Source organism: Acanthaster planci, linkage group LG09 (genome assembly GCF_054643075.1).
Source record: "Acanthaster planci isolate LZ-2023a linkage group LG09, COTS_SCS, whole genome shotgun sequence".
Lineage (NCBI taxonomy): Eukaryota > Metazoa > Echinodermata > Asteroidea > Valvatida > Acanthasteridae > Acanthaster > Acanthaster planci.
In genome coordinates, this window is record NC_141785.1 from 1319568 (window position 1) to 1344487 (window position 24920).

The 24920-nt window shown below is 41.4% G+C and overlaps 2 protein-coding genes across 3 annotated transcripts in view; both read right to left on the bottom strand.

Moving 5' to 3' along the window:
- LOC110989474 (palmitoyltransferase ZDHHC8B-like) overlaps nt 1-14255 on the bottom strand; it is a 141507-nt gene extending 127252 nt beyond the window's left edge. The window contains exon 1 of one of the 2 annotated variants that reach the window (XM_022253865.2): nt 14098-14255. The gene's annotated coding sequence lies outside the window, so the exon portion shown is untranslated. The remainder of the gene's footprint in view (nt 1-14097) is intronic. The other variant, XM_022253867.2, reaches the window with a different exon arrangement.
- Nucleotides 14256-22110: 7855 nt separating this feature from the next.
- LOC147797999 (uncharacterized) lies at nt 22111-23082 on the bottom strand. The gene has a single exon (XM_087141138.1). The coding sequence runs from the start codon at nt 23080-23082 to the stop codon at nt 22111-22113; it is 972 nt and encodes a 323-aa protein (XP_086997264.1).
- Between the last annotated feature and the right edge of the window lie 1838 nt (nt 23083-24920).

Genomic DNA, 24920 nt, shown 5'->3' on the forward strand with positions numbered 1-24920 from the left:
GTTTTACTTGCAACCGGCCCCCGAAGAACCCGCATGCACATGCGCCGGTTCATGACGTGCGCTGTGTGTGCTAGCATTATGTCTGTACAAATGGCATGCATGGGTCGTCCTCAGTACAGACGGAACGATGATCAAAATCAAGGACAAACTTACCTGAATCGACAACGGAGATAGAAATAAACCAGGGCAAATCAAAGCAATTAAACTGGTGCAATGAATTATATGGATGGTATTAAGGCAGCACGCCACGTAAGTCGGCAAGCAACACATGTCGGCATTTTGAAGTCATTTTTTTTTTTCCGATTCAAGACTCAGTGCCGACTTTGCCAGAGTTTACGAGTTTATAAATACTTTATCCCTACTTTTTTCTAGAAAACAGGTTTTCAAGCTTCTGGCACTTTGAGCCCTCCCGTAAGAAAGCATCCTTTTAACATTTTTTTATACGATCATACGATTGCGACGGCAGGTTTTGAGATATAGGCCTACACCTAGCGAATGGTCAAAACTTATTTTTAACACAATAAGCGCTTGCCTGGTTTCCGACTTACATGTACATGTAGCTGTGCAACTTTGCATTCAAAATACGCTGCTCACAGGTGCAGCGCTGATAATGATATCCAAAGCTGCGTTCGCATGGTTACTTCCGATAACCCAAGTGTGGATGCGCACGCATTACACTCGGGTCAGGCGTATACTCCTAATTCTCTGTGATGGGGAGTATACTCTTGCTGACCCGAGGACGGTAATCCTGCCGTTCGTGCGCTCAGGATAGTACTCAGCTTAGCATTAGTAGTTCACTTGAACACAGCCCAAAAGGTTGACCTTCCCCAATTCGAAATCGCACTGCATATGCACTGGCTTACATGGTACACTCTCATTCCACATACAGCTGGCTGCAAAGGGAGAAGGACACGTGGCCAATGGCCGTGGTGGCCGCAGTAAAGATCGAGGCCTGCTGTTGGCCAACAGAACAGAGGGTTTTTTGCATTCCTTTGTCAATTTGAACAACCAATCTACTGCACAAACTTGATGGCGTCATTATTTCATCATGACCATTTGGGTCCAAGGTTTCAACCCAATCAGGCATACACTACAGGAAATAACTTGTTTTAAATAAATGTAATTTGACTCCACATTTGATCTTATCATCACATCAAGTAAATTTTCTTCCTTTCCTTGATATCTGCAAAGTTTCAAATCAATGGGATGTGTACTCCAGGAGATATAGGGCTTTGAACAGTGCACCTTTAATGTCACGTGACTCGTTTGCTGATGATGTTGTCATCGCCTGAGGTCAATCTCTGTTTATAAACCTTCCCTTCCTTACTATCTGCAAGGTAAATGTACCAACCCTATCAGGCATGTCCAATATAAAATACAATACAAACCATTATTGTTATAGCGGAAAAGATACAGATTAGAGATTTTAAACATTAGTCCCTTTTGGCCTTCCATACAATGCGATCTGCTCTCAGAACCACGTGCTCGTTATTTTGGCAGGTCCTGAGTACAACGCCCTACACACTGTGCTTTGCCTGCCACATGATACAGGCAGATATTGCGTGTCCGCACACACATCGGCCAATGCACAGTATGCGAATGGGATTTTCGAGTTCGCAAATATTGTAAGGGGTGTTCGTCGTCGGCATGTCACCTGTGTGAAGAAGTACACCATTTATGCACACCATGCAGCTGACTTCAATGTTTTAGCTATTGTCTAATGAACAATTCACGCTTAAATCTATTATGGTTGATTTTTTACCGAATTTGGAAGATTAAAGGAACTTTTAATCGTAACTTCTGATCTGATGATGTTATCGGCCCCAAATTTCACACGTGTTGACTGGGTGCAGATCATCATACGTGTCAATTTTCAGGCGATTGTGACAACCTTTGCCACAGACATTTATTCAAAATTAATTTTTCAGAATTTTTAACCTGTCGCTAGAGGGTGCTCGATGATTACATGACATCCTCAGTAAGTAATTTGAAGAATACTATACCCCAACAAACTAAGGGACGGAATCAAAAATACAGAGTTATACATAACGGGTTTGCCCCTTACCCAACATATATTAATAAGCACTGTATGCTCAGTGCTTGTCCGAGAGCTAGCGAAAAAAAAAAACCTCACAAGCTTACTCGGGTGGGACTTGAACCCACGACCTCCTGCTTACTAGTGCAGATGTCTTAACCACTCGACCACCGAGCTTGCCGGGGTCAGCTGGCCGGTCTGAGTCAAATGAAGCAGCGGGTACCGCGAACTATTTTTTTTTAAGATGTATTTTTTTGCGTTGGGGAGATGTTAATTATAAATAACGGATTTGCCCTTTACCCAACGTATATTAATAAGCATTGTGTGCTCAGTGCTTGTCCGAGAGCTTGCGAAAAAAAAAACCTCACAAGCTTACTCGGGTGGGACTCGAACCCACGACCTCCTGCTTACTAGTGCAGATGTCTTAACCACTCGACCACTGAGCTTGCCGGGGTCAGCTGGCCAGTCCGAATCAAACGAAGCAGCGGGTACCGCTGCTCTTCGGAACAGGGGTGAACGGGAAGGCGTGCAGAACGGAAGAGAACGCGTGCCGAAGCATGCGAACGGTCTCTGTATTTTGATCCCATCCCTAACACAGTTGAAAATAGCTGGATACCTATTACCACTTTTAAACAATAAGCCCACTTCCAGTTTCAACCGGAAGGAAGGGTTACATGATTTGACCCACACCAGAAAAAATGAAGACCCGATTTTACCTTGGCACTTGTTGCAAACAGAATGCTGGGGGAAGCCACGATTGATTTTATATGGATTTTAAAATAATCAACGTAATATTTAAATATTCCAAATTTAATAATAAATCACTTGATGATGTTATTGTGACGTTATTATTTCAGTATTATCTTTGCTTCAAGGTTTTTCCTTGGTGTAACTTTGATGACATTTGAATGTTGCTGAACAATCAAAATGTTGCCTTGAATATGTGTACAAATTTAATGGGCTGAAATAAATATTGAAAAATCAATAATAAATTGTTTGATGACATCATCATGACGTCATGTTTTAAGGACCATCTACACATAAGGGTCCCTCATTGCTACAAGTTTGATGAAGATCCAAAGCTGCAAAAGTGGTGAAGTCGTGTACAGAAAAAAAGGTGCACAAAGTGAATCGGTTTTGAGCAGAAGATGGAAAAAAAACTAGAGGTGGTGTTTGTGAACAAACACAAGCTGTTTCAGAGTTGGCTGTTTTAGTCAAATCGTATTATAAAAGAAGAATGTTTACAAAATAGATTTGATATGATATTACAGTTTCATTGAATACAGCTGTTGCCAAAATATTGGCTATATGTCTTTGTAGAAAATCACTTTGACAGAAAAACTAAAATCATTAATAAATTCATCGATGTCATCATGACATCATTTTAACTGTATCATATCACCATTTGAGTCCATCCTTGATGCAACTATTATGAAAAAAGAGCAATATCTTTTAAAGGTTGCACATTCCATCCTGATAAGCCATGCATGCAATACATGTAGATAACTTTTAATGGCACGTGACCTGTCACATGATGTAATCATCATCATCACATGAGATCAATATTGCTCTAAAATACTTTTTTCCAGTTACATGCAAAGTTACAACACGATTGGACGTGTACTTCAGGAGATAAAGAACTTTAAAGATGGTACATATAGTGTCACGTGACATTTCATGTGATATCACCATCACATCAGGTCAACAGTCCTCTAAAACACTTCGTCATGAGGTTATATGCAAGGTTTCTACCCTATTGCCTTGTATTTTAAGAGAAACGGGACATTAAAAAGTGCACGTTTAAAGTCACGTGACTTGTCACGTGATATCATCACACGAGGTCACTTTTCCTTTAGAACACTTTGCTTTAAAGTTATAACACAGTCGGACATGTACCTGTACATTAGAAGTAATAATACTTTAAAGATTGCACCTTTACTGTCACGTGACATGTCACATGATTTATCGTTACAACATTGAACTAGTTCTGAGACCCCTGTTTGCTTCACGATCTTCCTTCAGTGTAAGTTCCATGCGTATATAATATTGCTAAATTGGAAAAATATACCTGAAAATCTGTGCGCAAAGTCTACGGAGGACAAAACGTGTGCAAAGTCTAAGGGCAAATATCAATTATTCCAAAAACAATGACAAATAAACTAATGATGTCATCATTGATATCAAAATACCTACATCATGTGTTAGCTTGGGTCAATCCTTGATGAAACTGAACTAAAGATCGAACTTTATATAGTGACTAATACCGTTCCTTGACATCTGTGTGCAAAGTCAATGGGACGTACACTCGTTTGCAGAAACACTGCTCCTTTAAGTTCATGTCACATGATTTCGTGCTTAAACTGAACAATTTTTACAAAATATTACTTCATAAGCACACTCTTAGGCATATTTCAAATCAAATAACAGAGTGTGAAGTACCCGATTTCTCTTTCATTTTTATAGCAATCTTGAGCCAAAGTTAAAGACTACTCATTCACTTGTGTTGAGTAGAAAAACGTGTACAAAACCTATGGAGAAAAAGAAAATATTAAAAAATCAATGTAAATAAGGTGATGACGTCATCCTTTTGCAATAAATCTGTATCAGAATCTTTGTTGGCTATCACTTTGGGAATGATTAAACATTGCAAAGTTACCAAAATTGTGGCTTGAAAAGTCAATGGGCTAAAAACGTGTGCAGGAAAACTGCTCCTCTAATTCCATATCAGTTGATTTTTGTCTAAACTGGAAAAAATTATGAAATATTATTTGATAATCTGACTCTTAGGTATATTTGCAATCGAACATAAAGGAAAATTTAGTCTGATTTCTCTTTCGTTCTGGTAGTAATTGAAGTTGAGGACTGCTCAAGCAATTGTGTGTACAAACCCTACGGCAAAAAATTGAAGGTCAGGTACAGTCTTAACGTTGTTGTGCAACAACACCATCTATGGTTCAATATAGAACAGTTTGTTGAAAATTTAGACCCCAGGCAGGTGTTAACGTTATTCTGCAATAGCACCCTCATAACCTAATACAGGACAGTCTGAAAGCTATGTGAATCTGTGTACAAAGTCTATGGGAAAAATTAATTATTCAAAAATCAATAATAAATAAACTCATTAAGTTATCATTGTGAATTTCTTCTAGGACTGTCCTTGGATGGTTGTTCAAATACCTACTGAGTTTGAAGTCTGATTTTCCTAACTGCCAAAGTGCTATGCCAGAAAAAAAAATTGCATGAATGAGAAAAAAAATTGAATGAATGAGAAAAAAAAGGAAAAACTAGAGCTTATCCGTCTGTTTACCAACAGAACAGAGGGCCTTTTCGTATTCTTTGTACATTTGAACAATTAGGCCATCATCACATCAAGTCATTTTTCGTATATAACACCCCTCTTTTAAGTTATCTGCAAAAGTTTCAACCTGAAAGAACATGTACTTTTGGAGATATTGGGCTTTAAAGAGTGCACGTTTAATGTCATGTGACTTGTCTCCTGATAACGTCATTATCACATAACGTCAAAATTTCTCTAAAGCACTCCCTTTTCAAGATATCTGCAAGACTTGAAACAGATTGCACATGCACTTCAGGAGATAAAGGGATTTAAAGAGTGCACCTTTCATGTCAAGTGACTTGTCTCTTCATAGGGTCACCATCACATGAGATCAATATTCCTCTAAAGCACTCCTTTTTCAAGATATCTGCAATATTTGAACCTGATCAGACATGTACTTCAGGAGATATGGGGCCTAAAGGAGTGCACCTTTAATGTCGTATGACATGTCTCCTGATGACGTCATCATCACATAAAATCAATATTCCTCTTAAGCACTCCATTTTCAAGATATCTGGAAGATTTAAACCCGATCAGACATGTACTTCAGGAGATATGGGGCCTTAAAGAGTGCGCCTTTAATGTCATGTGACTTGTCTCCTGATTACATTATCACATAACGTCAAAATTCCTCTAAAGCACTCCCTTTTCAAGATATCTGCAACATTTGAACCAAATCGGATATACACTTCTGGAGATATTGTACTTTAAATGGTGCACCTTTAATGTCACGTGACCTGTCTGCTGATGGCATTGTCATCACGTGAGGTCAATTTCCGTTTGTAAACCTTCCCTTCCTAACTACCTGCAAGGTTTCAACCCAATCAGACATGTACATTACAATATACAAAACAAAACATCGCGGATTATCGTGGAAATAGTCATTTTATAGATTTGTCCCTGTTAGCGTTCCATACAATGCAATCTGCTCTCAGCAGCAAGTGCTTGGCATTTTGCCAAGTCCTGAGTATATGCCCTATGCACTTTGCGCCATCCACATGTATGTTTGCAGGCAGATATTGGGCGTCCACGCACACAGCAGCCAATGCACAGTATGCGAATGGATATTCGAGTTGGCAGTTCATACTGTAAGGGATTTTTTGTCAACGGCGCTTCATGTATGTGAAGAAGTACATGTACACCAATTATAGTTTTAGCTATCATCTCATGCACAATTCATGCTTGTATCTCTTTCAGTTGATTTTTTACATAATTTTGAAGAATACATGAAGTTTTTATTGTAACTTCTGACGTCTGATGACGTCATCAGCCCCAACCTTCACACACGTGTTTAACATGTTTACATCAATTTTCAGGCGATTCAAACGAACTTCGACACAGACATCTATTGAAAATTCAATTAATTAGGTGATGTCATCAGTAGATGATTTGAAGAATACAATACCCCATCAGACTAACACCATTGAAAACAACTTGATACCTATACCTATTGCCATTTTTGAACAATAGACCACTTCCGGTTTCGACCGCAAGGAAGGGTCACGTGATTTGACCCACATGAGAACATTTCTGACCACATTTTATCCTGCCACTTGTTGCTAATAGAATGTTGCAGGAGGCCACGATTGATTTTATATGGATTTTAATAAATTTAACGGAATATTTAAATATTCAATATTTAATAATAAATCACTTCATGACGTCATCATGACGTGAATATTTCAGTATTATCTTCGTTTTATAGTCAGTGCATGCTGTAATTTTGACAACAATCAACGTTTACTGAAGTACCGGAATAGTGCCTCAGAAAGTGTACAAAGTGAATGGGCTGAAATAAATATTTAAAAATCAATAATAAATCACTTGATGACGTCATCATGACGTCATGCTTTGCGCCATACATCTATGCAATATTGACTGTGCCTATGCCAACTTTGAATGTTGTGCGACAAAGGTTAATGGCAAAAGTCCTGCACACAAAAAAATGTGTGCAAAGTCTATGGGCTTTGGGCCCAAAAAGAAGAACCCCCCAAAAAAATCCTGACTATTACAAAGGCTTTTTTGCCCCAAAAAAAGAACAGAAACAAGGCCTTTTTCGCAAAATGCAAAAAAGCCAAAAAAACGGAAGAAAAACAATTGCTGTTTCGGCAGACTGCCGAAACAGCTAAAAAAAAAAAAAAAGAAAATCAATAGCTGTTTCGGTCAACTGCTGAAACAGCTAACTAGAGGTCTGTCTGTGTAACAGAACAGAAGGCTTTTTCAATAAATTCAAGTCATTTACTTTAGACAAGACAGTTTCAGGCTCTGTCTTATCAATATTGCATTGTTATGTATCCTGGTGAATTTATCACTGGTTTGCCCTTAGACTGATGCATTTTATTAACATTGTATACTTTGAGTGTTTGTGAAACATCTCAGATTTATGTGGGTGGGACTGTAACCATGGATGAAGGAAACCTACATGTGCATGCTCAACCTTAAGTGCAGATATCTTGGATCAACTGGCTGGTGGGAAGTACAGCAACCTCATGCAGTTTATTTTATGCACATAAGGTTGGGTCACAGTTTGTGATGGTTATTAACTACGTTCGTGAAAATGAATTCTATGAAAATCTATTTTCTGTATGTGGATAACAATTTACATTTCATTTCATTAGGCAAGGTTCACAGACAGGTGTCTATTATTCTTACAAAGTAACATGAACTTCGTGTATTGTAATGCAGAAACTAGAGGTTCGACAGTTGTAAAAATAACCATGGGCTGTTTTGGGATTTTTGAGAAAGCAAACTATGACAAGTATCAGAACAGAAAGAAAAGGTTGACACTTCATTAATGTCACATAATTCAGTCAGACTGAGCTAAGTGCCAAAAAGTGGCTCCTTTGTATGGGGCCTTTGCTTGGTATAACTTTGATGACATTTGAAGTTAGCTCACAGACCAAAAATAGTGCCTTCAAAACTTGTAAAAAGTCTCCTGGATGATAAAAAGAATTGAAAAATCAATAATGAATCACACGATGATAATCGATGAGAATCACACAATATAATCTTTTGATAAGGGCAGTTACTAGATGATACTTTGGTGACAATTCAGTTTTGCAAAATTGCCAAAATAGTGCTTTGAAAATGTATACCAAGTCAAAGGGATGAAATAAATGTTGAAAAATCAATCAAAAATAAGGTGATGATGTGATCATTACGTCATTCGTTTTCAATAAATCTTGCATCAGGGTCTTTGTTGCCTATCACTTTGACAACAATCAAAAATCGCATTTGTTTGCAGAAACACTGCTCCTCTAAGTTCATGTCACGTGATTTGCGCTTAAACAGAACTATTTTTATAAAATATTCAGACTCTTAGGCATATTTCAAATCATATAACAGAGCGCAAAGTACCGGATTTCTCTTTCGTTCTGATAGTAATCTTGAGCCGAATTAAAGGTCTACTCGTTCACTCATGTTAAGTAGAAAAACATGTACAAACCAATGGGGAAATATTAATTACTCAAAAATCAAAATAAAATACGGTGATGAGGTCATCATGATGTCATTCGGTTTCAATAAATCTTGCATCAGAGTCTTTGTTGACTATCACCATGATCACTTAATCGACGATCAAACATCATAAAGTTACCAAAATTGTGGCTCAAAAACATGTACAAAGTCAATGGGCCATAAACTTGTTTGCAGAAAAACTGCTCCTCTAAGTTCATGTCACGTGATTTGCACTTAAACAGAACTATTTTTATAAATAATTACTTCATATTCAGACTCTTAGGCATATTTCAAATCAAATAACAGAGCGTGAAGTACCCGATTTCTCTTTTGTTCTTAAAGTAATCTTGGGCCGAAGTAAAGGACTATCCGTTCACTTGTGTTAATTTGAAAAACGTTAACAAAACTATGGGTAAAAAGAAAATATTCAAAAATCAATGTAAAATAAGGCAATGACGTCATCGTGACGTCGTTCATTAACTATAAATCTTGCGTCAGGGTCTTTGTTGGCTATCACTTTAAAACTTTGATGACAATTGCGGATCGCCAAGTTACCAAAAACGTGTACAAAGTCGATGGGCTGAAAAAAACATTAGAAAATCAATAATAAATCACTTGATGACGTCATTCTTTTATGACATCTATGCATAAGGGTCCTTCATTGGTACAAGTTTGATGATGATCCGAAGTTGTTCAGGGGGCTAAAGTTGTCGGCAGAAGAAATGTACACAAAACAAATGGGCTTTTGAGCAGAAGAAAAGTTGCGAAAAAGCCAAACAGAGAAGAGAAGTAATGCCTTTTTTGCAATTTTGAAAAAAGAGAAAAACAGAACAAAAAGAATGTCTTTTTCGCAAAAAGCCAAAAATCTTGACAAAAAGGATGGCTTTTTTGCATTTTGGAACAGAACATACATGTCTGGCTTTTTGCATTTCTAAGCTTTGAAATAAACAATTCCTAGCCATGTTTGCGTAACTGCAAAGTTTTAACCCAATCAAACGAGCACTTCAGGAGATATATATATATAACACTTTTAATGTCATGTAACTTGTAACCTGATGACGTCATCATTTCATGAAGTCAATTTTAATGTCATGTGACTTATAACCTGATGACGTCATCAAGAAGTCAATTTTTGTCTACATGGAACCGGTATCACACATCCCCTTCTAGACATCTGCAAGGTTTCATCCCAATGGGACATGTAGTTCAGGAAATCCAGGGCTTTAAATGATGAATTTCAATGTCACGCTATTTACGTGTACATCTATCAATTACGAACACAATTGTACATTATGATCACTATAATACCTTCTCCCGTCTAGGAGTATCTCCAGCAAGATTTCAGACACAAACAATACTTCTTGTCCTGTTGAATATTTAATGAATGATTAACCTTTTGAATCATAAGATTTTTGTTACTGTTCAATTGAATCTGCTTAACCCAAGCCTCTGAAGTGCAATTTTTCTCATTTAAACAAAAGAAAATTCTCCCTTCCTTTTACATGTATGCATTCAATTTTCAGCAAATTAAACATACAAAAAAGTGAGAGAAAAAGTAAAGTTTTGTCTATATTTTTGGCTCAGGTGTTTTTTGACAAACCATTCAAAAATGTCTAGTGCAAATTAGAATCTGGCCAAAATTTCTTTTCTAAAAGTTTCTGAGAACAAAATCTGCATAACGAGAAGCTTACATTCTACCTTTCAAACAAAACTTGACTCAGATAGTGGGCCTACTGCTGAAGAACAAGATAAAAAGCATTTCGGAAAGTTACTGTAGAAAGACACTAGAGTGGGAAAATTTGGATTTGCTTTTATGATTTGATTTGATTTTTTTTATTTCTGATTAAATTAAATTAAATTATATTAAATTAATTTAAATTAAATTATATTAAATTAAAGTAAATAGAATTAAATTAAAGTAAATAAAATTAAATTAAAGTATATAAAATAAAATAAAATAAAATAAAATAAAATAAAATAAAAAAAAATAAAATAAAATAAAATAAAAGAAAATAAAATAAAAAAAAAGAAAATAAAAAAAAACAAAATAAAATTTATTTTATTTTAATTTAATATAATTTAATCTAATTTCCTTTACTGTAATTTGTTTTTATTTACTTTAATTTAATTCTCTTTACTTTACTTTAATTTAATATAATATAATTTCATTTCATCTGTATGTGTAATTATGCAAAACAAAACCCAAGTAATTTCACAACCAAACTGAAAAAGTAAGACAATTATTACACGTTTGAATATAATAGCATCTGGAAGATAAAATCAGACAGTCTAAAGCCTATTTGGGTTTTGTACTTGCTGACGTAATCAACATTGAATTCATTTGTTTCCAAAATGTATTGGAAAATCTTGCCCAGATTGACAAGAGGCCTCTTGGTGACATCTTCAGAGCATCTGTCCTCAGGGACGCATAGTGGATCTGGGAGACCTTTCAAGCCTTCTCAATATTGACGCTGCAGTTTTCTTGGTGTGCTTCTTCCGACACTTTAAACAGGTTCCTTATTCTCACATGGAACAAAAGCCCTTGTAACAAGAATCTGCTTTGAGCCCCTGGAACAGCATTGTCAGGCCGACAGAAAGTCCACCAGCTCCTTTTTTGTCATCCTTAAGAGATCTTCTAACCCTTTTATGTTTCTGTATCCATATTCTGCACACACACAAAATTAAATTTTGAGATAAAATCGATCCAATTTACAGTATGTCTTATCTTCAGTTGATGAAAGGAAAGCAAAATTTATCATCAGTTTGGAAAGGACACACATACATGTACAGGTAAGACTAATCTTCTAAATCTGTAGTCCATAAGTTGTTCCTTGACACAACCTTGCTCATAAGCGGATATTTTCTGTTCACTTTAATCCTTCCAGCACATACTGTAGTGACTTCACTGTATAATGGGCTTTATATGACCTTTATTGTTATTAATATCATTTTTACCTTTATGCTCTTTTGAGGTTCTAAACTAAAATATTTTAGACCTTGGCTATAGTTGTTAATATATTTTTACAGTGATAAAAGTTTGAAGTAGGCTAACATCCATGGATATTCCCATTAATCTACATTTATCAAATCAGTAAAACCAACATCAAGCTTAAGCAAAAGTCTATGGAGACCATTACTCTATACAAATATGTTAAACCGAGACAAAATAAGGAATATTCACAGACAGTATTACCACAAATGTTAAATTAGGACCACCCCATACAAATTTAAGTCAAAAGTGATTAACAACAGGGGTGGGTCTTCAAGTTTGCCAGCACCGCGCACGTTGCAGAACCCTTGTAGGCTTACTTCTGAACGACATGTAAATTATTGCAAATAGTCATTACTTACGAAATATTCATTACTTACAGTGACGACATTGGTGGCCATCACTAGTGTTGTTGCCGTGCGGACCCAGACGAACTTATCGATCTCCATAAGCGAGATCATGTGTGCTAACATTTCAAGCATGCCGTGCAGGGCGTATTTTGTCCCGTGAACAAGATGGCGCATACCATCATGAAAGTGCTTATTTACTAAATTCATTAAACTCAATTCTACCTTGTACTGAATTTAGGAGTGTATTGTGTGGCGGGGTATTCTGCAATTACTCCGAGCATGACAGGGGTCAAAACTAACGGTGGTCCACTGGCCCGGGGCCACCAAAAAAATTCATTGGGCCACTGCATTCTCCCAAAACGATGGCCCGGCGGGACAGTGGTCATTTGAGAAACATTGCCACATTTTCAAAATTTCATCTGTTCACTGCACAGTCGTGCATACAGCTCATACACATACGGCAGGCACCTGCCCTGGTATGTTGGCTGGTATTATTTTCTAACAATGCAAGTTTGACATTATTTCCCATGGCCACAAATGAAACCTTTACAGGTCGTGTCGCATGAAGGCGGATCGTTAAGTACAAGCAACATACAGTAACCTCGAATTACATTTGTGAACACAAAAATACCTATATACAGTCAAACAAGCTTAATACGAGCTAGAAGGGACTCTCGCAAAAACCTTGTCTTACGGTAAAACCTTGTATTACATGTTGAAACTTGTCCCATTCATAGAGCGCAAGCCTGGCGTCATGCATCAGCAAGCATTGTTATGCACTACTAAGTACATGTACTACAGGCCAACATGTACCGTACGATACAGTTTATATGCAATGGATTAGTATTTGATGTACAACCTTTAACTTGTTAATAAATTTTAAATAATATTAATAAATATGATTCGAATTATGAAGGAATTACTTACTGGGATTAAGCTTTTGAAGACGCTTTTCAATTGTACTCATAATCATATTAAAAATGCCATGGACAACGGTTTTTGACGCTGCCGGCTAGGCAAAAGTGCTCGTCTTGTCTGTGTTTTCGTCTTAGCACAGCTCATATTAAGTAAGGTTTCTCTCGTAGCAATGTGTACATTTGAAAGGGGCTGAAGAAATATGCTCGTCTTAAGTGCGATCTCTCATGCGAAGGAGAACCCATGAAGCCTTGCTTCTGTACATCGAGCAATAATGCATGCATGTTTTCACCACTGCGATAGCGACATGCGAAGGGAACTTGTGAAAATAATGGAAGAATGTAAGCAGGCAAAAAAAATATAAAAGCGTTTAGATGTGAAAATATTGTTGACAGGTGTTTTGTGAATGCGGGAAAGACAGAATTTGTTTTTCCTTTTTTTCTAGGGTCGGTCGCGTAACCAGAAGCCGAACTAGTTTTTTGGCCTTAAAAAGTGCATTTAAGTCCAGCCAGGCTGGCCACCAAGCTGTTTTGGTAGAGAAGTTCGACTGATGCAAATGGGCATGTGTGGGGTGCCTGATCAATTTTATAGATGTACATGATGTATAATGTACTCAACCTGGGCGACCAAATTTTCACAAGGGCCATTGTGGTGCACTTCCCCAATGGCCCTGCGGGCCACCAAGAGATTGAAGGTAACTTCAACCCCCTGCATGTCATAGTCATCTGCCAAGGTGAATCCAAAAGTTAAAATGTAGGTCTCCCTTCTATGATAGGGACAGGATCCCCTATACAATCCCCAAACACACTGAAAATAAACATTCTGACATTGTGCATGTCAGTCATGCTACCATCGACTACACTGTTCTAGACGTGGGCTAACGTGGGCCCTACAAATGAAAAGTAATAGGCCCTATATCAGTTATAAGTGAACACATGGAGGCCAACATGTGCCTACATTGTTACTTCAGCGTATTTGGAAAGAATGAAATGTGGTGAACGATGTTATCACTTACATCACAGAAGATAGACGTACATCATCGCATGCATGTATGGCAATGATGACACGGCTGTTAATTTATATACGGTAACGTTAACTACATGTACTGTACATGTAATGTACATGTACATGACTGTACTGGTGTACAGTTTCAGTGCACGTACGGGACCAACGATGAGCGTGGTTCCCATCTCTTGATCAAACGCACCTCATCAGTTGCTCTATATATATACACCAAGTACGCGCCCATAGAAAACAATGCAAAATCAGATCGAAATAGCGCCGCCTGTTGACTCTCCGGAAGAGATAAACCTCCGTATTTTTTTCGGCGGAAATTCAAGATTATGGAAAGTTCACTTTTCGTTTTAACGTTATCGGGGTTCGGTCTCCCCCCAAATCGTAGTAAAAGTATGCACTCAGCTCTGAATGTAGCCGCCCGCCTCTATCCAAACTGGGCCCACAGGTTGGTATGGAATTCCATATCTGCCGCCGTGCGTCGCCCGTCGTCCGTTTTTTTTTTGTCTCGGTTGAGAAGTGGTATTTTTTAACTTGGACCCTTGATCGTTTCACATGTCCATGTACTTGTTCGATCGGTCCAACAGTGCCTGACTCTCATTTTAGCAGCAGAACTAGAAGATGTATTCGTTTTTGCAGTTGCGCTGAACTCCACTTGAAAGAAAAATAATATCCTTTCATTTTTAAAGACTGACATCGGTAAACTGACGTGTATATGAAATAATACCAATTTTGTTACATCGATAACTTAGTTACTCTAGACGTAACTTTACTCGTTAATGGCCTGACGTTAGGTCTATAGTCTAAGTAATATTTCTGTCTGTCCCTGCACGATATCTTACAGAATTGAATGTAAATACAAACTTATTTACAATACTTGATCCCTTAATAGTTTTCACAACAGACGAACTGATTCAACATCATCCTTTTGAGGGCGGGTATACCTATGATGAAATCTGCTGTATACTTCAAATTAGACACGACTTGAGTTGCAGGTAGGCTCATAGAAGTCTTTCAAACAATAACGTTACTTGTTAGCTCTATAAATAATGCCGATGTACTGGGCAACCTGTTCTCGTTGGTCTATCAACCATGGCATACACAGCCACAAAAACCAAGACGAGTGGTAATTGCCCCCTAACAATACATTTATTAAACAGTTTGTTATCCATAGCACTGTTTGGTATTTCTGGATTTCAAGGTGAAATTGAGAGGACAAACTGGAATATCTGTATCGGTTGGCAGATTTCTTTCTGGAATTTGATGAAAACAAGTCGGCACATTTTTAGAGTATGCAAATTAGAATTAGACTGTGGATAAGTTGGCCTGAACATTTTTACTGAAAATGTTTTCCCCAAAAAACACTTGGTTGAATTCTCAGAAAGGCAACATTTTCTTGTCAAGGGGCAGGGGTAGTCTAGCATTATTGACATTAATTATGGGACTAATATTTGCTTTGCAGGTGGGATTTGTACTTGCCTATTAGGAAAAGATCCTTAAAAGTGAATGGAATCATCACATTGTCATATGTTAAACCCCGGCTTTTACAGGCCCTATGCAACCGTTTGTGATGGACGACGAGCGACGCACGACGGACGACGGGCGACGGAAAATGGCATGTTTGGAACTGGTAAATGGCAGAATTGGGACACAACAAAAAGCAAATGGCGACGGACGACTGGCAACCGTACGGCAGATATGGAATTCCATAGGTTGGGGCTTTTTGTGAAAGAAATACCCTTATCCGGACACTACCAGTCCCAAATTCGTGATTTACAGAAATATCTCTATGATCCCTGCTGATTGTGGAATGTCTCATTGTACAAACCCGGCGGAATCACAAAATCTTAATGAGTTCGCGCGCAGAAATCCAATAATTTGGTGGAATGCACCCAGAGGGTTCAATCCCCTCCTTCCTCCCGGTGATCCTATGGACCTTTTCACGCACGTGACTAAATGTAAACAATACCACCACGTGTAGACCGCGCCACGAACGTGCACCGCTTTGTTGGGAGTCAGTGCATATGCACAATCGATACTTTACTGTGAATTTCGAGGCAGGCGACATCGGACATCGTTCCAACACTTCTTTTCTCAGATGGAGGCTATTGCTTTTTTTTTTAACAAAATACAAACAAATGAAGTTCACATAGATAAACCAGATAATTAAAGATTGATCAGAAAACATTAAATCACCGTATTATAATACAAATGTGAAACAAATTCTGAAAGTGATTAAAAATATAAACACTGTCAGATTTGAAAGGAAATACGTCCACCGTCCTTCCTGATGATACGCTCCCGCAAATTGTTCCCCTATATACACGTACATGTATCTTATAGTGTACATGTACACGCTACTACAGACACCACTTCCACGTATGCTCACTCCATGCCCTTGTGCACGCACCACTTAGTTCAGAGCAAGCGCATCCGTACTCGATCACTTTACTGTGGAATTCGAGGCAGGCGACGTCAAATATCGTTCCTACATTTCTTTTCGCGGATGCAGATCATAAATATTTCTTACAAAACACAAACAAATAAAGTTCACGAAGATAACCTGATAACTAAAAATGGACTAGACAACATTAAACCACAGTGACCGCATTATATGAACCCAGTTGCACAAAATTTGAAACAAGTTTTGAAAAAGTTATTTTTACAAAAAATAAACACAATCAGATTGGAAAGAAAATAAACGGTCTTTTCCATTTTAAAACAACTTCTCCAGTTTATCCAAACAAACAAAATAAAGTGCCGTGTGTATTAAGGTCTAATAAAAACATCTATAGTATTTTCAAGTTATTGCCAATTTAATATCTAGCACGAGAATCATTTGTCCGTAGTAGTTACGTGCGTTGATGGAGTACATGCATGCACAGTACATGTACACGAACTCGCACATGTGCACACGTAAACCATGGCCGACCAGTCGACAGAGAGCCAAAATTGAAACTGACCAAACTAACAAAAGACAATTCGCTACAGCTTAAACATAACATGGTAACCTTTTTCAAACACTCTTTCACTAACAGTAGGGATAGGACAGTTCTAGCGCACCTCCCCTTTCACCCCGTTTCTCTCTTTCCACCACCCGCGCCGGGGTTTCCCACTTCACTTACCTTGACCTTTCCACCCCGGCGCACTTTTTTGTAAACAACTCGCGACGTGCGCCGGCCTGCACAGACCTCACATCATAAGACCCCCCCCCGCCCCCTTTCCTTTCGTATACTATATACCCAAAATCCTGTACGGCACGCCGTGGTATAGGATGATTTTTTTTTTGCCCAAATATTCCAGCGGACTACAAATATTACTGTCGACTACAAATATTCGAACCGACTACAAATATTCGAGCCGACTACAAATATTCGTGCCGACTACAAATATTCGTGCCGACTACAAATATTCCAGCGGACTACAAATATTCCCGCCTACTACAAATATTCGAGCCGACTACAAATATTCTAGCCGACAACAAAAATTCTAGCCGACTACAAATATTCCAGGAGACTACAAATATTTGAGCCTCCCCAGTTTTTTTTTGCCCACTATACATGAAAGCAGTGGACCACATCTATATGGTATACCGCTTTGTAAAATTATAATTACTACATAGTAGAAGAAGATGAAATCCAATCCGATAGAAACAATCTGCCTACAAAAACTAGGCCTGCGCTTCCAAAAACGCATCGGTCCCGCTTTGTTTTTGTCCAACGCGTACCAGAGCAATTTGCTCTGCAACGTCTCCACCTTGGACTAAGTTTCAAATTGCCGAGACCGACCGAAAGATCTAGAGCCTATCCAAAACGAGTTTGTCGACGATATATAATGTTTTTGGTTTTGTATCCCGAAAGGCGATTCTGGATGTTAAAGGGCAGCTGCACCTGTTGCAAAGTGAAGAAAATTCCCACGCAAAATGTATCGTCAAAACAATTTCACTCGCTTTCCAACAAGTCTACGAAACATTTTGCTCCGGCAAATTTTGCTCTACATATGGCGCACGCGGACAGCGACTGCAAAATCGGAAAACGATCCGCAACAACGGCAAATACCGAGCGCTGGTGTAAAAATGGCAGAAACTACAAAAACAAAAAGGCAAAGATAGACGTATCTGAAATACCTATCGAAAAAATCGCTGATAAACTACATATAGTAGAAAATTTGCTCTCTCCCCACGGGATAGGCTTCTGTAGCATCGACTATACCCAGGATTTTGCATGCACGTTTGACCCCGAGGTACTGGAGCGCTGTATTGCCAAGAAAGAATACCGAATAGAAGGCGATCGTCTGTATCTACAACGTCAGAAAAACACAGGCCGAAATTGTCTGTCTTGGATAGAGCAAAAAGACTGGGAAGAAAAACGAACCAAAATATACAACAAGGTGGTTTCCAATATCGAAGCTGGTGACGTTTGAAAGCAGTTTGGGACGTATTTAGTAGACATCGTTTCTTGTCGAAATAGGCACTTGCGCAAAACATTTTCGGATCCCAGAGCGATAGCCCACGGTTGTACGAGGATCAAAGTGTCGGTGCGGAATCCAGATTTGAGGAAAATTGGCGAGCAGTGCCAAACGCGAGATCGAGCAGGTTTGTGAAATGTTGGGAAAAGGGTCGGAAAAAAAGGAAAGCAAAACGACGGGAAAAGGGCCGGAAAAAAGCACGAAAAGCAAAACGACGGAAAAACACCCTAAATCAATTTTCCTTTCGTGTGTATACCAGAGCACTGGAGAACGGTAGAAAATTCGAAAGACAAGCAATGCATAGTAGCCGACGTACCCAATTCGACGATCCATGACAGAATACAGTGCCTTAAAACCGAGGTCAATTTGCGGTCCCCGAATGAAATTCACGCCAAACGGGCTTGTTGCTGAAAGAAGTCGGCAACATGACCGCCGCCAAATAGACCTCAGGTGGTGGTATTAAGGGGAGATGCAACAGGCAAACAATATGGCGCCAGGGCTTGGTAGAAGTTGTCGAGAATGAACGAACAACTATCATCAGTCAAATGAAATTCGTCCGCATGAAATAACGCCGCGGACGACCACTGGATCTGGGGGTGCCGAATAACACCCCCTTTAGCGTTTCGAAATAATGAATGAACGTACGCGTTCAGCGAACGTCGCGTACGCTCGAGGGAACTCTGCTTTAGGGCGTGAGGATAAGTGTGGCGGGGCAGTAACTAGGAATAAAAAATGACAGTATGCGGCAGTGCTACTCTGGTCAAATTGATGCACTGTTTGTGTACAAGCCCCAGGTCGTTGGCGCCAAACTGCAAGATGATGACGTCAGGTAAGATCTGAACTGCCGACCACGCTTCCAACAGGAAATCGGAGAACTGGAACATCTGGAGTCTTCGCCGTCCCATCCAGTGGATATAGGCCAGCCGATTAAGAGGCTCTCCCCAGGGCGATGACCCCGTCACCCGAGCACACCAGCACACAGAGCCGTCCCGAATGACCCACACAGTTTGCTTGGCAGGGGCTAATTCTCGCAAGAAAAATGAAAAGAAAATCGGAACAATACACGAGCAAAGAACTTAAGCTAATACAACATGTAGCGTTCAATGGAAAATAGCTGGGGGAATCCGAATGTAAGCCCCAGACTTCCAACGCCCCAAAATTTTAACATCATCCTCAGACACACCTGCCATAGCCGCAGACGTAGCTGCCCCTATGCGAAAAGAATGAGAGGTAAATCTGGCGTCGTAAAGCCCTATAAACTCAAGGGCACGACGGAGTACCGCGACAAACTGGTAACGCGAGACAGGACGCCCATCGAAATATGACAAAAACGGGCCATGGGGGGATGTGGAACAGGCAATTAAGATAGGACAAAGTCGCCCGGACGGGGCACATCATGTTGTGCCGGCTATGCGCTGCTGGGATGGAAACTACATAACCATGGCCATATTGATCTGTTTTCGAGTGACGTAGGATAAGTTCGACCCTTAAAGGGGAGTCTTTGACGGTAACATCAGACCGACACAACGGGCTAGAAGATTGGTGGGATTGGGTAGTAAATTCCCCAATGCGAAGGAACCCAAAAAAACGCAAGTAAGAAAGCCACTCGGAAAAGCCAAGCCTCGAAATTACTCGAGCAAACGGCCTGCAAGGCTGGGACCATACGACATAAAATATCATAAGTGATAGGGCGCCGTCGGTCACGACGACTACTACGCCTACGACATCCCTCCAGTAAACGTTTGACCAGAAAATGCTTAATTAAATCAGGATAACTCATTAACTGCAAATTGGAGGAAACCCCCGAGACGTAAGAGGTAATCGTTGTGAGGGCATACCCAGATACCCACAAAAATGCAATAAATCGAACTATCTGAAGCAGGGAGGGGGGTGCGCAGCGTCGAAACCACGGCTTTGACCAAACCGTTGAAAAAGATGCCAAGCCCTCTGATAAGACAAGTTCGTGCGGGGGGGGGGCACCGCGTCATGCAAAAGACTCTGGACCTCTAACTGAAGACACTCCACAGGTTGTCGGGCAAGGGGTCATATCGCGGTCTTCAGCGGGTGCGAGATGACGAAATCTGGTCATCTGAAAACGTGAAAGAGCATCAGCAATGCCATTATCCAGGCCTGGAACATGCTGAGATCGAAACTGGATATTATATGTGAGAAATGTCACCACGAGGCGGCGCACCAAACGCATCATTAAGTGACATTTAGACGTTTGTCTGTTGATGACACTAACTACAGCCTGACTGTCGCACCAAAATACCACACGTTTATTATGCAATGGGACAGCCCACTGCTGGACCGCTAGCACAATAGGGAACACCAAGCAGGCAATAAAAATGGTCTGACTTTTTACATGCTTGGGCCACTTCCCTTGACACCAATGCGGAGCAAAGTAAGCCCCAAAACCAATTTCAGCAGAAGCATCAGTGTACATGTGCAATTGGTCACTATTGTACCATACGGAATCCGGAAACATTATCGTTCCGCTGAAATGTGGCAAAAACTGCTGCCACGCCAGCAAGTCTGCTCGTGCCCCTGAAGTGATGCGAATTTTGTGATGAGGTTTAGAGATACCCCTAGCTAGATCATGCAAACGACGGAGAAAGGCCCTACCAGGTCTTACAAACAAAATTATGACGACCTAGCAGGGACTGAAGATTGCGCAGCGTGATTTTCTTCTGATCGAGCACATTAACAATCGTATTTTGTAAAGCAACTTGTTTATCAGTCGGTATTTGAATCTGTCGTGCAACCGTATCAATCGCTAAACCCAGAAAAGTGAGGTTCGTAGCTGGACCTTCGGCTTTTTCTTCCGCGATGGGTACCCCAAATTGCTGACAAACTACTCTGAAAGATTGGAGGGAACGTGCGCACTCGGCATGACTTGCCCCAACGAACAGGAAATCATCCAGATAATGCACAATGTTAGGAGATTCGGCCACCTTACGAGTACAGTACTCAAGGAAAGTACTGACCCACTCGAACGTAACACAGGGTATAGCACAGCCCATAGGCATGCATTTATCGAAATGAAATTGGCCGTTATGGGAAAACCAAGCAAATCGAAATCACTTGGATGGACGGGAAATAACGAAAGGCCGACTTAATATCCAACTTAGCCATCAGGGCACTGCGTGGTAAACCTGGGAGCATAGTTATCACCTCATCAAAACTCGTGTATGAAACGGTAGTGTCTGCGGAATCAATGAAATCATTCACCGATTTGCCGATAGGGGACGACAAATTATGGATTAACCGAAATTCACCCGGAGTCTATTTGGGCACCTGGCCCATAGGTGAACAACGGAAATGAGGAAGAGGCTGGGACAAAAACGGGCCAGCAACGCGACCCAAAGCAACTTCACGATTAATTTTTGACTGCAGAATGTTGGGATGTTTGCGAGCAAATGCAGAATTACGAGCAGAGGTACTAACCCTGGGACCTGAATAGCCTACCCGGAAACCGCGCAAAAAACCTTTTTGCAAAATGTGGGAGTCCTGAGTATTAGGGTAAGCCCGTAAGAAAGGGAACATATTACTTATTTTTACCGGTGTTGATGCCAGCTGCCGGCACCCGTGCTGTGACGCGAGACTGTGAGTTTCCCCGACAACGGGTTGCGGGGTGGCGAAATGCCCTGCAGGTGGAGCACCGATGCGCAAAGCGATACAGGGGGCGATTGCACTGACCGCAGTTGAAGTCGTTACATGTAGGTTGACCAACCCCGGCGACTGGGTGCCGACCAGGCCCGAAATCGGACCAGGGGTTAGTGGCAGTGGAGGGGACACACTCGCATTGCTGGTACGGACGAAAATTATGCTGGTGCGAAACGGGCGCACCAAGCAGCACCAGCCAAAGTTCGGCATCAATAGTTGCCCAAGAGCGCGACGGCACACGCGCCTGGCGCAATCGAAACTGGATGTCGTGCTCGCGCCAACCATACCCCACATGTCGAAATGCTGCAGATCTAATAGTGTCTGCGTACTTCAGTAACGAACGAGCGTGGGTAGGATGTTGCAAAAAATACACAGATGCACAAACTAGAAACGCTGACATCCACTGCTCGATAGACATAATACGCCGAGCCTGCTTATGGGGACGAATCTGCCAAAGTGGGGACTCATTGGACCCGATTGTAAATAGCGTCTCGCCAAAGGAATTATCCAGGCCCGTGCCGCGCGACGACTTCAACAAGGTTCCAAATTCCACGTACTCCCCCCTCCAAATTTTGTCTTTTAGATGTTGAGAAATCGCGGCCCCGAGATCGTCACAGACGCTAGTTAATGCCACATTCGAATCGGAAGAGGAGGTAATTGACAATGTGCTTGGAGCTGAAGTTTCTGACACCACGGGCGTGAAACTGGAAGCTTGTGGGGCTAATTCAAAAGGAGTAGCAACAGGGGACTTACCCGGCTCTAAAGTTTGCGCTGAACTCCCTCCGGGCCGACTGATGGTAGCGGGCGCTGGCGTTGCATGGGTAGACTCAACACTCGCACTCTCTGGAAACATTCCGACCGTAGCCAACGGTACAATAGTGGTATCCGGACCGGGCGATGGAAGCTGTGGTGCTCTAGACCCTGCAAGGGCCGCGACCACCGACGCATCTAGACGGGAAGATTTGCGAGGCTGCCTCCGAGAACGCTTCGCTCCATCCGTCGGCCAAGAAGGAGCCCGCCGCTTGGAGTTGGCGCGGGGCATAACTAACAAAATTGCTTTTGCAAAACAGACAGATTTTCTCTTCTCCAACCAAACGCCACGGCTGCTCAAGCAAAAGTGACCGGGAGTAACTCTCTCCAGTGCTACTAACATTTTTAAAGTCATGCCGGTAACTAATTCGAGGCATTAAATCACCGCGCCAGCAACTGCAAGTGAACACTACTGACCCACTTAGTGACAGGAGCCTCCAATGTCCCGCGGTGGTAAATTAGTTGAAGCTGCAATTTATTTTTCCTCAAATTGATTATTTAATTTTGTTTTAATCCCATACATTTCCACAAATGAGAGATCACACTCCTTACCCGGCGTAGTTATGCCACCTCTTTTTGCCCTTTCATAGAACAGGTGCTGGTCCATTTCTGTCACTAGTTCCAGTTTAAAACCCGTGTGCTTTAACAATCCCACGATAGGCCAGGTGACGTGTAATAGTTAGGTTTGTCAAGGCCGTAGTTCTGTTTACAGACTTTGCGGAAGTTCTCAAATACACCCGCTAGTAGTAACACGTCCATTTCCACGTATAGGTCATGGTTGTCGCCTAAATTTTTGCAGTTAAACGTGTGCCACACGTTTTGTGCCCTGAGGTGTTCTTCCCCGGAGTCGTTCCTGAGCATATAGCTCCGATATGAACAACCTTTCTATCACTCCCGAATAAATAGCTCAGATTTGGATGAGCAGTACTTGATTAATATCCAGCCTTACTAGTAGCAGTTGCTCATTGTAAATATGGAGAAAATGTGAATAATTCTTCGGAATAAAACAGTAGTGTGTGTATCATTCAGTCCAATGACTCTCATTCTTTATGATAACGACTCCCTACCCCAAGAGAGATGTTACACTATTGTAGCGTGTCCCGCTGAACAGGGTTCGACGCTGGTAAAGAATGACACTCGGCCGCAACTCGCTGTTTTGGTCACGAAACCTGTGTTTTATTGCTGTAGCGTACACCACAATGTGCTCTTCCGACAAGCTATAAACATGGCGCATGTCGGCAGGGACTGCGCAGGCGCGAGGTGGGAAAACCGCGGGCCGTTCGCATACCAGCGCGGGCAGCCAGCCAACTCCATGCGGGTCTGAGCTGGCGCCCGCCGGCGCTACACCGCCCCCTCCGAGGACTCTTGTTCGCCCCCGAACGAGGCAGCGCAACCCGGCGGGCCAGCCCGAGGCCATCCCGGTTACCCCTGCGCAGCTTACAAGGAGTGAAACCAAGCAACAAGTACAAGTCTGGTGGGTTCCGAGGGTCTTCTCCGCTACCATGGGGAGGATCCAGGGGTCCAGTGTGGAGGAGACTCCGGTCGCCGTGGTGCCCCCCGACGTTTCCTCGTTTCTCCGGGGGGATGGACTCCGGTGGGCGGTGGAGGGGGCTCCCGCCGGACCTCCGACCGCCACTGGCTGTGGTGAAGCTCACAGAGGGGCGGGTCCATCATGGTGTCTGTGTCTCTGGTGGCCCACTCCTCCTGCAGAGTGGCTCGCACCCCCAGTCGCAGGCGGATCCTCCCCGCATACGTCACCCAGGATCCGGGAGGCAGACTCCGGCGGCCCCCGCTCCAAACCGGGGCAAGGGGTTCTTCCTCAGTCTGCGTCCCCGTCTCTACTGAACGGTGCAGGGGGGCGGTCCCAGCCGCAGCGGCAGC

Excerpts from the sequence above, each read along its gene's own strand:
- LOC147797999 (XM_087141138.1), bottom strand. The coding sequence starts at position 23,082 with ATGTTTCCAGAGAGTGCGAGTGTTGAGTCTACCCATGCAACGCCAGCG.